This window comes from Thamnophis elegans, chromosome 14 (assembly GCF_009769535.1).
Source record: "Thamnophis elegans isolate rThaEle1 chromosome 14, rThaEle1.pri, whole genome shotgun sequence".
Lineage (NCBI taxonomy): Eukaryota > Metazoa > Chordata > Lepidosauria > Squamata > Colubridae > Thamnophis > Thamnophis elegans.
In genome coordinates, this window is record NC_045554.1 from 28,645,256 (window position 1) to 28,659,093 (window position 13,838).

Below are 13,838 nucleotides of genomic sequence, written 5' to 3' on the forward strand. Positions count from 1 at the left end.
TTTCAACTGGGTGGGGAAAACCGGGAAGCTTTTAGATTTGGGTTTTCCCAAATGTGCCAACGTGGCTCTCTTAATAAATTGGAACTTTTAGCAATACTTTGCCTTGGAATCTGATTTAATTTTGGATGCTATTTGGAACCCTGACACAAAGCTGCCCCCTTGACCTCCCTCGGCTCCAGGTCTGGCTTGTCCTTCTCCACAAACCCAGGCTCCGACGGGGGCATGAAAACAACAATGTTAGAATTTCTTGTCTTACTCTCTTCCCAGTAGCTTTTCTCGTCATAGGTTGTTGGTTAGAGACCTTTGGAAAGGTTTTCAATCTTTGTATTCTGAATGTCTGGGAACTGGAAGCGGGTTGCTTGTCAATGTAGATTTTTGTCCTTCTGGATAGCCATCGTTCCTTCTTGAACAAAACGGCGCCATTGCATGATATTTGTCTCATTCCCGTTTCAGTGAGCCATGAAGCTGGAGGCCCTCCAGCCACCCGGCGCCTGAATTTTGTCCGGCTCCTGATGTTGTATACCCGCAAGTTCGAGTCGACGGACCCCCGGGAAGCTTTGCAGTACTTCTATTTCCTCAGGTTGGTTCCTGCCCTACTTAAGCGAAAGTGGGGAAGGGTGCCTGGTTTGAATGGCTGCAACTGTGAAGTGGGATCCACGGTGCTGACCGCTTTGTGGTCCTTGTTTTAGGAATGAGAAGGACAGCCAAGGTGAAAACATGTTCCTGCGTTGTGTGAGCGAGCTGGTGATCGAGAGCCGAGAGGTAGGCAAGGGGCCATCTGGTGACTTTCCTCCTGTTAGGTTGGAATTCCTGCTTTTCATAAGAGGGGCCTACTCTGCACTTGAGACTCTCTTGCTGGGTCCAGAAATCCCCGGATTTTTTTTTTCCATGTTTCACAATTGCCATCTTTATGACGGTCATAGTACCACAAACAAAAGCAATAAAATCAACAGCAATACTAAAAGCAAAACAAAAATAGAAGTCTGTAAAGATTCTCAACCATCCAGGTCATGGTTGCCCCAAAGGTGCTTTTTTCAAGAGGCAACTGGACTTCCTTGTTTTTTTCTTTGAAGACATTTCACTTCTCATCCAAGAAGCTTCTTCAGCTCTGACTGGATGGTGGGGAAGGGAAGGATTTATATTCCTTGCAGTTAGATGGTCATTTGCATCCTTTTAGAGGGTCCTTGAAGCCACTTGGAAGTTTTATCTGTATCCTCAGAGTCACCTGAGTGGTGCAAATGATTCCTGTAGTCGGCAGTTTTGCGGGGTTGCTGCTGCTGGTGGAATCTGTTCATGGGGTGGGTGTATGAACAGATTTCCAAAAAACTGCAGACTGCAGGAACCAGGAGCGCCGCTCAGGTGACCCTGAGGACAGAGATAAACCTCCAAGTGGCCTCAACGACCCTCTAAAAGGATGCAAATGACCAGCTATCTTCAAGGAATATACATCCTTCCATTCCCAACCATCCTGTCAGATCTGAAGAACCTTCTTAGATAAGAAGCGAAAGGTCTTCAAAGAAAAAACTAGAAAGTCCAGTTGCCTCCTGAAAAAGCTCATTTGGGACATGCATAGGGTGCATTCCCACCCCCCACCCCCATTCTCTATTTAGAATGCATGTTGAGAGATGGATCATACCTGGTGGGGTGTGGCCGCTTCAGGGTCCCTGTGGTCACTGATAAGGGCGAATGACAACAAAGGTGCTTCAGCAGCCATAATTTGGGGAGCATGTCATAAGTAAGTTTTGGTGGATCGGTCGTAACTTCAAACTGTTGGTCAGCAATTTGTCAGAGGACTGCCTGTATCCATTAAAATCTGGATCATTCATAATAGCAATAACACTTGTATACCGCTTCACAGTGCTTTATAGCCCTCTCTAAGCAGTTTACAGAGTCAGCCTATTTGCCCCCAACAATCTGGGTTCTCATTTTTACCCACCTCGGAAGGATGGGAGGCTGAGTCCACCCTGAGCCGGTGAGATTCGAACTGCCAAAGTGCAGTCAGCTGGCAGTCAGCAGAAGTAGCACTGCACTCTAACCACTGCACTACCATGGCTCATAATAGGAGTACCTGTATAACTCCCCTAACTCTGTTTTTGTTTTTTTTCTTGCATGGAAAGTTTGACATGATTCTTGGAAAACTGGAGAACGATGGCAGTAGAAAGGTAACTTCTTATATAGATCTCTTCCTTTGTTTTCAATAGCCCAATGACACTGAATGTTTAGTTTAAGGCCAAAATATTATTGAATTGTATGTCAGAAATGAAAGAATAGGCAGTGGGCTTTCTGCTGTTAGTTTAAAAACAGTATTTGTTTTAAAAACAAGATAAGCTTGTATCCCTCTATTGAAGTATTTAAGAATTGGAAATGCCATTTGTCTATTATTACTTTTGGATGGACTGCATGTTGTGGCCCACCAGCGGCCAGCAGAGCTGGCAGCAGATTTGGATAGTGAGGAGCTTGGGGAGGAACATGGGCCAGTCCTGGAGTCTGGGGAAGGCTTGGATGAGGTCTCTGTGTCAGAGGCAGAGAGGGGGCCAGGGCCGTCCAACAGTTATCAGCTGCCTTCGGAGTCAGACATCAGTGAGGCAGAAGAACAGCTGGAGCCTGTTCCCAGTGTGCTCATGCACAGAGTTGCCAGATGAAGGCAACAGCTAAGGATCAAGGGTCAACTTGGGAGTAAAGCCACAGGTGGATGGCGGATGGCCCCTCCCAGAGGAAAGAAAAGAGGAGCGAAAGGGGAGTGGAGTTTGCAGGAGACAATTAGCTCATTCCCGCATTCTTGCCAAGTATTATGGCAGCAGAAAGATATCTCCAAGCCTGATAAAGGTCGGTAATTGTGAACTAACTTGAAAGACTGTGGGAGAGAGAAGACTTTGCTGGAGAGGAATTCACTGTGAATTAAATAAAAAGGGTTTATCAGGACAAGGATTCGGCTTCGTGCTGCTGGGGAAGCCTAGGTCAGAACACTGCACTGTTCCCACTTTGACACCGCAGTTGTTTAAATTGTACACTTCATTCCATATTTGGAACAAATTGATCCTATTTCATTCCACGTGTGAATCGACCCAACCCGTAAACATGCAGGTTTCTGTTGGGGCATCGGCGGTTCATGAACACCGCATGTTTCGTGTTTCCCTGTTTAATCAGTTGCAGATAAATTCCGCTGCCATCCCTGTGCATTTCCGGAGCTCTCCTTCTGAGTCAGATATGAAGCCTGGCACAGCTTCTCATTTTGCATGCAGAGAGCCATTTTAAATTGCTAGTTAAGGAAGATTCAGCTCTTGCTGTGACAGTTTTAGGTCATCTGGGGAAGGCAGGGCCGGGAAGGGTCAGGATGTAATGGCATGTAGGAATGGCCTTGGGACCAAAGGAGGGGATAGGGATGTTGCCTAGGGAATGATCCAATAAGGGGGCAGGGGAACCTGCAGCTGGGCAGAGAAAGAAGCTCAGGAAGGATCCCCTCCAACATCTCAAGCTAAAAAAAAGACATTGGGAACGTCAGGATGCCAAGTAATACATCCGTAATGAACAGAACTCCAAGGCAAGTAGGTTGCTGAAAGAATTGGTTTATTAGACATACTGGCGCATACAGGTGAAAACCGACACTGAATATTCCCACTGTTTTAACCTGATTAAAAATAAAAAGTTTCCCCCCTTTTCTCAAACAGTTAGTCACATGGCCCATTTGAAGCCCCGTCCGGTTGACACAAAAATAGGAAAAAGAAAAAGAAGAAGTTAGGAGATAGGGGGAGAAAAAGAAAAAGAATTAAAAGTGGAATTTTTGAGAGCCCAAGAGAAAATGGTTAAAAGAGGAAAAAAAGGGAAAAGAGTTACATTAGTAGATCAAGTATGATTGTTATTGTTATGTAATTAATTAAGAAACAAAAAATTATAGTATATTGTTAATTGTAGAAAAATTGAAAGAAATGCTCTCTATGTTTAAATTGAATTAGAGGATATATGTTGTTTATAGCAAAATACACCAAAGGAGAAAATAAATGAAAATAAATGTTCACAAATGTTCTCACATACTGTTGGAAACCAGGAATCTCTTTTGAGACAAAAACCTTGAGATGTTTTAGCATGTTTTGGCTCACTATGAATATTAATAACTTGGAAAAACCTTTTTTGGGAGAGCGATTTGAGCAAAGCCAGCATTCAGATGAATCGGTGAAAACTTCAGAGTTTACCAACTCTGTAGCAACAAGAAGGAGCAGACAGCTTAAAATATATAATGGGTTTTTTTGGTTTTTTTTTGCAACATGGCAGATGCATTATTCATCTTTACATCTTTCGTAACGGGAAATGCGTTCAAATGTCAGCTGAAGTTAGACTTCCTACGGTGACCACTTTAATCAGAAAATCATTTTATTTAGCTTCAATGTTATCTATTATTTGTGGGACCTAGAGACATGGTGGCTAGGGGTAAGACGCTGAGGATTTCAGTCAGAAAGGTTAGCAGTTCGCTGGTTCAAATCCCTAGCGCTGCGTAACGGAGTGAGCTCCTGTTACTTGTCCCAGCTTCTGCCAACCTAGCAGTTCAAAAGCACGTAAAAAATGCAAGTAGAAAAATAGTAACCACCTTTGGTGGGAAGGTAACAGCGTTCTGTGTGTCTTTGGCGTTTAGTCATGCCGGCCACATGACCACGGAGACATCTTCGGAGAGCGCTGGTTCTTCGGCTTTGAAACAGAGATGAGCACTGCCCCCTAGAGTCAGGAATGACTAGCACATATGTGTGAGGGGAAACTTTACCTTATCTAATCATTCACTTATCATCTCGGAATATCTTTAATTGCAGTCTTATCTAGCTGTGTATACAACCTATAAATAAGAGATGAAAGAATTGCAACAACAAAAAATTAGGTGTACTTGAAATCACTAGCTATAGAGAGTTCAGGAATTGATCACCATTCTGATGGAATGTGTCTACGAAGTGGGGGGCGGGCAGTGTGATGAACTATAGCATTGGCCCCCAAACCTTTGGGCTCCAGGGACTTGGGTGGGATTTGGTGGGTTTGTGCACTGCCTGCATCCTGCATGTCCTTGTGGAATGGTGCCGGTTCCCAGACTGGGGGTGGGAGACCCCCCCCCCACTTTCCCAGAAAGAGGAAGCACATTCCAAGAAGGGGTGGAGTGGGGGACAAATGAGGCAGCAAAGCCCGGAACTGGATCAAGACAAAGGAAGAGAATATGGAAAGCCGCTTTTGGTGGGCATGCGAGCTCAGCTCACCAGAACTTGGGAAACAGGCTGTTTTTGGCCTCCGGAGGGCCTCGGGGGGGGGGGGTGTTGGGGAAGGCCTTTTTCACCCTCCCCAGGCTCCTAGAAAGTCTCTGGAGCCGGGGGAGAGTGAAAAACGGGCCTTTCGGTCCGACAGCAAGTTGGCAAATGGGCCATTTCTGGCCTCTGGGGGTGGGGAGGGCCTTTTTCACCCTCTCCAGGCTCCTAGAAAGGGCTAGAGTCTAGAGCCTGGGGAGAGTGAAAAATGGGTCCACCGTGCCATTGTGTGCCAAAAATGGGGGGAGGGGGGAACATGCCTGCATGACGCCCGTACACTCCCCCGCTTTTGGCATGCGATGGCAAAAAGGTTAGCCATCACTGCTCTAGAATCTCTCAGGGTATCTCTGTTTGGGTGAGAGCAGTCAAGGTTTAGTCTGGCAAGATTCTTACTATAGCTAGTAAATAGTTGACTGGATTGTTCTCTATCGTTCTTGGGCTGGGCCTGACACTATTCGGTTTTCCAAATATTTTATCTCACCTTTTTTTTTAATTTGTCATCTTTCATCAGACTGGAGTTATTGACAAGTTTACTCGAGACACCAAACCAATTATTAACAAAGTGGCCTCCGTGGCAGAAAGCAAAGGATTGTTTGAAGAAGCCGCCAAACTTTACGACCTTGCCAAGGTAAAGTGGGGTTTCAAAAATGCGTTGGATATGTCCGTTGCCTTGCGTTGTTAGTGAAAATAATAAAAGGCCGTAGCACTTAGACTGATCAAGGAGGGATTCAACCTAGAAATAAGGATAAATTATTTCTGTTTCCACCAAAGGAACAGAAGTTGCATTCAGAAGTTGTGGGCGCTTCATCACAGGAGGTTTTCAAGAAGAGATTGGACTGCAATCTGTCAGAAATGATGGAAGGTCTCCTGTTTGGGTGGGGTGTTGAACTAGATGACCTACAAGGTCCCTTCCAACTTTTGCTGGCATTTACAATTGATTGCAGCATCCTGTAGCCACAAGATCACAATTGGCAATATATTTTTTTGCCATTTTCTGACTGCAAATGACAAAAACACCCATTGGATAGGAATAGCAATAGCACTTAGACTTATATACCACTTCACAGTGCTTTACAGCCCTCTCTAAGCAGTTTACAATGTCAGCATATTGCCCCAAACAATCTGGGTCCTCATTTTACCTAAATACAGGATACAAATACAAATAGTCCTTGACTTACTATGACAATGGAATCCAACATTTCTGTTGCTAAGCGAAACATTTGTTAAGTGAATTTTGCCCCGTTTTATGGCCTTTCTTGCCACAGTTGTGAGGTGAATCACTGCAGTTGTTAAGTGTAACTCGGTTGTAAAGTGAATCTCACTTCCCCATTGACTTTGCTTGTCAGAAGGTCGCAAAAGGGGCTCACATGAACCCCGGCACACTGCAACAGTCATAAATAGGAGTCAGTTGCCGAGCATCTGAATTTTGATCATGTGACCATGGAGAGGCTGTAAGTGTGGAAAAATGGTCATAAGTCACTTTTTTCAGTAACTTCGAATGGTCACTGTGAACTATTGTAAGTCAAGGACTACCTCTAAACACCCATCAGGTTGTGATGGAGTTAGCAGAGATGTCTAAATTGATTGTTCTGATCAAAGAAAAAAAAATACAAACACTTTTACTTCTACTTGGAAACCACTTCTGGACTTTGTGCTTGAGGTGGGGGAAAAAAATGAAACTTTGATTTTGGGTGTTACCGGTTAGATAGATTTGTTGTTGTTAAAGAAATGGTTAGGGGTGTCAAACTCGATTTCATTGAGGGTCGCATCAGGGTTGTGTTTGATCTCGAGGGGCCGGGGTGGGCGTGGCCAGCTCAACATCACTCAACGTCACTCTACCAGCGAAAACGGGCTTCCGAGCTCCATTTTAGGCTGCGACAGCCTCCTGCAACCCTCTGCCAGTGAAACCGGAGCTCGGGAGGGCATCCGCAGCCCTCCCTAGCTCTGTTTTCACTGGCAGAATCACCAGGGGCCGGTCCATTGCTGTTTCCAGGGCGGCCCCGCAGGCCAGATCTAAGCACCCAGCAGGTGGGATCCAGGCCCCAGGCCTTGAGTTTGACACCCCTGGTTTAAACTATTATCTAAAAGTAAAAAGTTGAGGTTTGATGTTAATGCCTTCTTCTACTGCCCCGAAGGGAGTCAGAAGTCATAAGACCTTTTCTTTCTTTTTTCCCTTCATCTTTCCCTGGCTTTTCTCTTCCTTTTTCCCTTCCCTATTTCTCCTGTTGTTTTACTTTTGTATTTTCTTTGCGTGCTACTTTATAAACTACCATATTTTTTGGAGTATAAGACACACCTTTTCCCCTCAAAAAAGAGGCTGAAAATCTGAGTGGGTCTTATACACCGAATACAGCATTTTTTTGCCCCCTGAAACCCCGCCCCCTTCACCAAAATGCCTGTGCATAGCCTTTAGGAGGCTTCCAGAGTGCTCCTGGGTGCTAGGAGGGCAGAAATGAGTGAAAAATGGGCCGTTTTTGGCTCAATTTTGCCCCTCCAGCCAGGAGCACTCTACAAGCCTCCTAAATGCTATTCATGCCCCTTTTTGGGGGGGTGGGTGGGCCCATTTTCACAAAAAAATAGGCCGCTTTTGGGAGGTCTGCAGAGTGCAAAAACATTTTTTTTTTAAAGTTGCCTCTTCAAAATCTTGGTACGTTTTATATTCCGGTGCGTCTTATGCTCTGAAAAATATGGTAATAAAGATTATTAAAAAAGAAGTAGCAAAAAGCTGTGAAGCCTTCCAGAAGGTTTAATGGCAGATCTGCTTTTACTTTGTTGTAGATATAAAGCATGAGGCTTCTCTTAAGCTTTTTGCTGACTGTGCTCACTGCTGCCACTCTCGGTTGACCCAGAGCCCGCCCTTCTCCCCCTTCCTCCCCCACCCCTCATGATTTCTTCCAAAAGGCCTCCTGACTCGGTCCTGCAATGCCCCCTTTCTCTCTTTGTGCCTCCCTCAGAACGCCGACAAGGTCCTTGAGCTGATGAACAAGCTGCTAAGCCCCATCGTGTCTCAGGTCAGCGCTCCCCAATCCAACAAGGAAAGGCTGAAGAACATGGCGCATGCCATTGCTGAGAGGTAAGTGACTGGCCTGGGGGGGGGCTTGAGAATTCCTGCCCATGCCAGATTAGCCAGGTTTCTTCTGACCTTGGTACACTGAAGCTTGGGAGAAGCCTTGGATTATGCAGCCAGAGGTCACGCACGGAGTTAAAATAGCAGATATGTTCCTGTGTTTTAGGGATGGGTCTATTCTGATCTAGGCTATCTATCTATCTATCTATCTATCTATCTATCTATCTATCTATCTATCTATCTATCTATCTATCATCTATCTAATTATAATTATTACTATTTTAAAATATATATACATCCGTATTGTGTGTGAACAGAATTGGTTCTATCATTCATATTAGTCCAATTCACAATAACAGTACTAGTAATCTCTACCCCATTGATCAAATTGAAGTAATCCTCATTACATTGTTCAAACATACATAAACAAGAAATGCCTAACTCCTCATCTTTATCTCTATCTTCATGTATGTTTTATATAAACAAATTTGACTAAGTTCTCATTCATATTGATCCAATTCACGCTAATTGTTAATAGTCTCCATTCCATTCATCAAATTTATATAATCCTCATTATATTATTTACACATACATAAAAGGAAAAGGTCTAATATCTCTTCTCTTTTGTGCTTGATTTCTTATCCATTTTTTTTATATTCATCCAATTCACAATAATAGTATTAATAATTTCATGCGGTGGCTCAGTGGCTAAGACGCTGAGCTTGTCAATCAGAAGGTCAGCAGTTCCGCTGTTCGAATCCCTAGCACCGCGTAACGGAGTGAGCTCCCATTATTTATCCCAGTTTCTGCCAACCTAGCAGTTCGAAAGCATGTGAAAAATGCAAGTAGAAAAATAGGAACCACCTTTGGTGGGAAGGTAATAGCATTCCGTGCACCTTCAGTGTTTAGTCATGCTGGCCACATGACCACAGAGATGTCTTTGGACAGCACTGGCTCTTCGGCTTTGAAATGGAGATGAGCACTGCGCCCTAGAGTCAGGAACAACTAGCACATATATGTTAGGGGAACCTTTACCTTTAATATCTATCCCATTTATCCAATTTAGGTAATCCTCATTCCCAAAGTTTTAATGGCTTGTCTGCTTTCCATTTGTTGCAGATATAAAGCCCAAGGAATAAGCACCAAGAAGCCAGTTGACTCAACGTTCTACCTTCTGTTAGACCTGATCACGTTTTTTGACGAGTATCATGCTGGCCACATTGATCGGGCCTTTGATGTAAGCTTCCTCACCTTTTTGTCTCCGAAACTGTACAACTTTAGTTGATTATGAGTCTAATACTTTAACCTCCAAATAGAGATGACTGAATTTTACACTAGAGAAAGTGGCCATTTGCTAACCATTCTTGCTTTGGTCTCAACTGAAGCAGCCCATAGAAATGGATCAAATAACCTTAAAATGGCATTAAGAGACACTGGGCAGGTGGTGGCGGCTGTTAGCAGAATTCCGACAATTCCTCTGCCTATTTTGTGTTTTAATTTAGCCTTTTAAAGATTCTCGATTTGAGTAGGATGGCGTTGCAATGTGTGTGTGGTTTTTTTTTTTTTTTTTAGCTTTAATCGGATTTTGCAATCGGTTGTCTTGATTTTTTCATAGTTATTTCTCAGTTTTGAAACTAAGCCACAGATTAGAGAGGGGGAGTGTTATATGATATCCAGAGTCAGGTGAATGGAGGGCTTAGGAAAAATATTTTTTTTAAAAAAAATTGCAGGGGATTTAGCGAGCACAAATAAAACAACAACAACAACAACAAAACAAGGAGACCACAGCAAAGTTTTAAATTACAATATTTTATATATTTAAGCTTGACATGAAATAGTCATAACATTATGGTGACTCTGCTAGCCTATCTCTACCTCTACCTACCTACCATGTTTTCCCCAAAATAGGACAGGGTCTTATTTTCTTTTGAAACCCCCCCCCCCCCGAAATAAGTGCTTGGCCTTATTTTCGGGGAGGTCTTATTATTTTTGAGATGCAGGAGGCTGCAAGCGTGGTTACTTCATGGCTGCTGCTGTGTTGCAATATTTTCGGGAAGGGCTTATTTTCAGGGGGAGGGCTTATTTTAGCGCCTGCGCTCAGCTTATCTGGGAGGTCTTTTTTTAGGGGAAACAGGGTATCTGCCAGTGGTGGGTTCCGAATCCCGTCGCAACCGATATGCTACGATGGAGCCTGGTGTCCGCTGCACATGCATGCACACCACTGCCCTGCGACGCTCCAGCTGCTTGGCGGAGCGTTGCACAGGCACCGTATGCTGTGTGCGCATCCGCAAATGGCCCGGTTGGGTAAAATACAGGTAAGGAGAGCGGGCACGCGGGCCTTCTGAAACACCGTACCGGAACGGTACCTGGTGCTCCCAGCAGGCACCGGTACGCCCGTACCGGGGCATACCGGCTGTAACCCACCACTGGTACCTACCTACCTACCTACCTACCTGCACACACAGTAGTTAGGTTTGCAGTGCAGGGGTTTTCTCCCCTTCTCTAACAATGCTACATAACATGAAGATTGTACCTTCTCATTGGCATGGTTTGGAGATACAGAGGCCACAGGGAAGGGGATTGACTGTTGCCCCTTTCCTGCTCTGAACCAAGAGCCAGTCAAGAGCTCACAGAGCAACTGTTGCTTTGTGGTTTGGAGAGACGTATTTACAGCAAATTTTCCCGTTTCCGATTCCTGCTCATTCCAGTTGTAGTCAAAACCGACAGGCTCAGGTCACGTCACGCTGCGAGGCTAGTTGTAGCAACAATAAACCGGAGAAGTAGCAGGTGGATCTCGAGAACATTGTGGGGTAACAATCCTTGCTTTAAACTGGATCTATAGTTACTGAATAGAAGTCTGTAGAGATTCTCCGTTCTCCTGGTCATGATTGTCCCAAAGGTGCTTTTTCAGGAGGCAACTGGACTTTATTGTTTTTCTTTGAATATTTTTCGCTTCTCATCCAAGAAGCTTCTTCAGCTCTGACTGGATGGTGGGGAATGGAAGGATTTATATTCCTTGCAGACAGCTGGTCGTTTGCATCCTTTTATAGGGTCATTGAGGCCACTTGGAGGTTTATCTGTGTCCTCAGGGTCACCTGAGTGGTGCAAATGGTTCCTGCAGTATGCAATTATTCTGGAAATCTGTTCATACTCCCACACCATTCCAAGGGTGTTCATCCCAAATTGTATAGCTAAATGTCTATAAAGATTCTCTGCCATCCAGGCTATGGTTGTCCCAAAGGGGCTTTTTCAGGAGGCAACTGGACTTTCTTGTTTTTTTTCTTTTGAAGATGTTTCGCTTCTCATCCAAGAAGCTTCTTCAGCTCTGACAGGATAGTGGGGAATGGAAGGATTATAAATTGTATTCTGCAAGGAATATAAATCCTTCCATTCCCCTATCTGAGGACACAGATAAGCCTCCAAGTGTTTCTCTAAAAGGATGCAAATGACCAGCTGTCTGCAAGGAATATAAATCCTTCCATTCCCCACCATCCAGTCAGAGCCGAAGAAGCTTCTTGGATGAGAAGCAAAACAACTTCAAAAGAAAAAAAAAGAAAGTCCAGTTGCCTCCTGAAAAAAGCACCTTTGAGATTACTGAATAGAACATTCATCTGTCTATAAAATGTTTTATCCTGTTGCTTTTATTGGTTGTAAGACGCTTAGAGATAACTGTAAGCCAGATGGGCAGCCTAGAAGTTAAATAAATAAATGGAGGTGAATGGAGGAGTAGCTGTTATACCCATAGTGTATCGTTCTTTCTACGTGTATTGATCGTACCTTATCTATGCATCTTTCTCTGCAGATCATCGAACAGCTAAAATTAGTTCCACTGAGTCAGGAGTACGTGGAGGAGCGAGTCGCAGCCTTCAGGCATTTCAGTGATGAAGTAAGCAAGTAGCGCGTTCTGTCCCTTCCTCTTTTCTGTCTGAATCTGTCTTAACATTGAGGTTCTTGGACTGTGGAAATGATGACCGATGCTACTGCCCAGTTTTGTTACTTAAACAGCATGCAAAAAAAACCCACCCCTTTGAATCTGACGCACGCCAGGCTCAAATCAGTTGTTCTGATCGATGTCCCATTGCAGTTCCAGAAATATTGTAGGCGCAAAGTGGTTCACCACGGTGGCGCGATGGTTAGAGTGCAGTACTGCAGGCTATTTCTGCTGACTGCCAGCTGCCTGTATTTTAAATTTGTTTTTAATTTTTTTTTAAAATTAATAGCAGAAAGCCCACTGCGCATTCTTTCATTTCTGACATACAATTCAATAATATTTTGGCCAATAACAATGCATATATAGATATAGGTATAACATAAGGAAACTGGATGTAAACTTTAAACAGTGATTTGGAAAGGAGGATTAGAAAACTTTGTTATTAAATATTATTGATGTTTAGCTAGAACAGGACATAAAGATTTAGTGTTCGTGGAGGATTTTAGAAATAGTAATTGAAAGGCCAGTATGTGGTTATGTATTAAACTTTGGTATATTTTATGATGAAGGACGTTTAAACAATTATAGTCAAATGAAAATGGAGGTATAATGATGGTGACATGTATGAATATTTGAGTTAAATACTTAAATTAATATGAATTATGTTTGTTGACTGTGGAAGAGATGCACGAAAGGTTTTTTTTGTAACCAACTGATACACTTTCTATAGCATGTAAAGAAGGATGATGTATTTGTTTTAAATTAAAAATTAAAAAAAATTAAGAAAATAATATTTTGGCCTTATACTGAACATTCAGTGTCGTTGGGCTATTCAAAACAAGGGCAGAGATCTATACGAGAAGTTACCTTTCTACTGCCATCGTTCTCCAGTTTTCCAAAAATCATGTCAAACTATCCATGCAAGAAAAAAACAAAAACAGAGTTAGGGAAGTTACACAGGTACTGTCATTATGAGCCACAGTGGCGCAGTGGTTAGAGTGCAGTGTGAAAGGCTAATTCTGCTGATTGTCAGCTGCCTGCAATTTGGCAGTTCAAATCCTACCAGGCTCAAGGTTGACTCAGCCTCTCGTCCTTCCGAGGTCGGTAAAATGAGGACTAGGATTGTTGGGGGCAATAGGCTGACTCTGTAAACTGCTTAGAGAGGGCTATGAAGCAGCATATAAATCTAAGTACTATTGCTACTGCTATTCAGGATAGGCAATTTTAGAGATTTTAAATATTGATCAATCAGTAACATCCGCATCCAACAATACTTCTGTTAAAATGGGAAAGGTAATTTCTGAGGAGCATTTTGAACTCAAAAAACATTTTGAGTTTTGAGCATCCACTCCACTGTTGTCAAGGTCATGCGGTTCACCATTGTCATATTGGCTGAAAAGGGGAACAAGAAAGATGCTTAGGGATAAAACCGCAAACTAAAATATTTGGGGAGTGTGTGGGGGTCACCAATCAACCTCTCAAATTTTTAGAAAGGTGCAGAGGTAATGATAGTAAGGTGGAGATCTCATTGGAGGGCAATTTGTTTGCATTTTTCTCCTCTTTT

The 13,838-nt window shown here is 43.4% G+C and overlaps 1 protein-coding gene across 2 annotated transcripts in view; it reads left to right on the plus strand.

Moving 5' to 3' along the window:
• The window catches only part of NUP93 (nucleoporin 93), a 144,982-nt gene that overhangs the window by 128,881 nt on the left and 2,263 nt on the right, over positions 1 to 13,838 (plus strand). For both annotated transcript variants that reach the window (XM_032231363.1, XM_032231362.1), the window contains exons 14-20: positions 454 to 580; positions 690 to 762; positions 2,118 to 2,162; positions 5,788 to 5,904; positions 8,231 to 8,349; positions 9,463 to 9,580; positions 12,146 to 12,229. In XM_032231363.1, the coding sequence (XP_032087254.1) occupies positions 454 to 580; positions 690 to 762; positions 2,118 to 2,162; positions 5,788 to 5,904; positions 8,231 to 8,349; positions 9,463 to 9,580; positions 12,146 to 12,229 (683 nt within the window). The remainder of the gene's footprint in view (positions 1 to 453; positions 581 to 689; positions 763 to 2,117; positions 2,163 to 5,787; positions 5,905 to 8,230; positions 8,350 to 9,462; positions 9,581 to 12,145; positions 12,230 to 13,838) is intronic.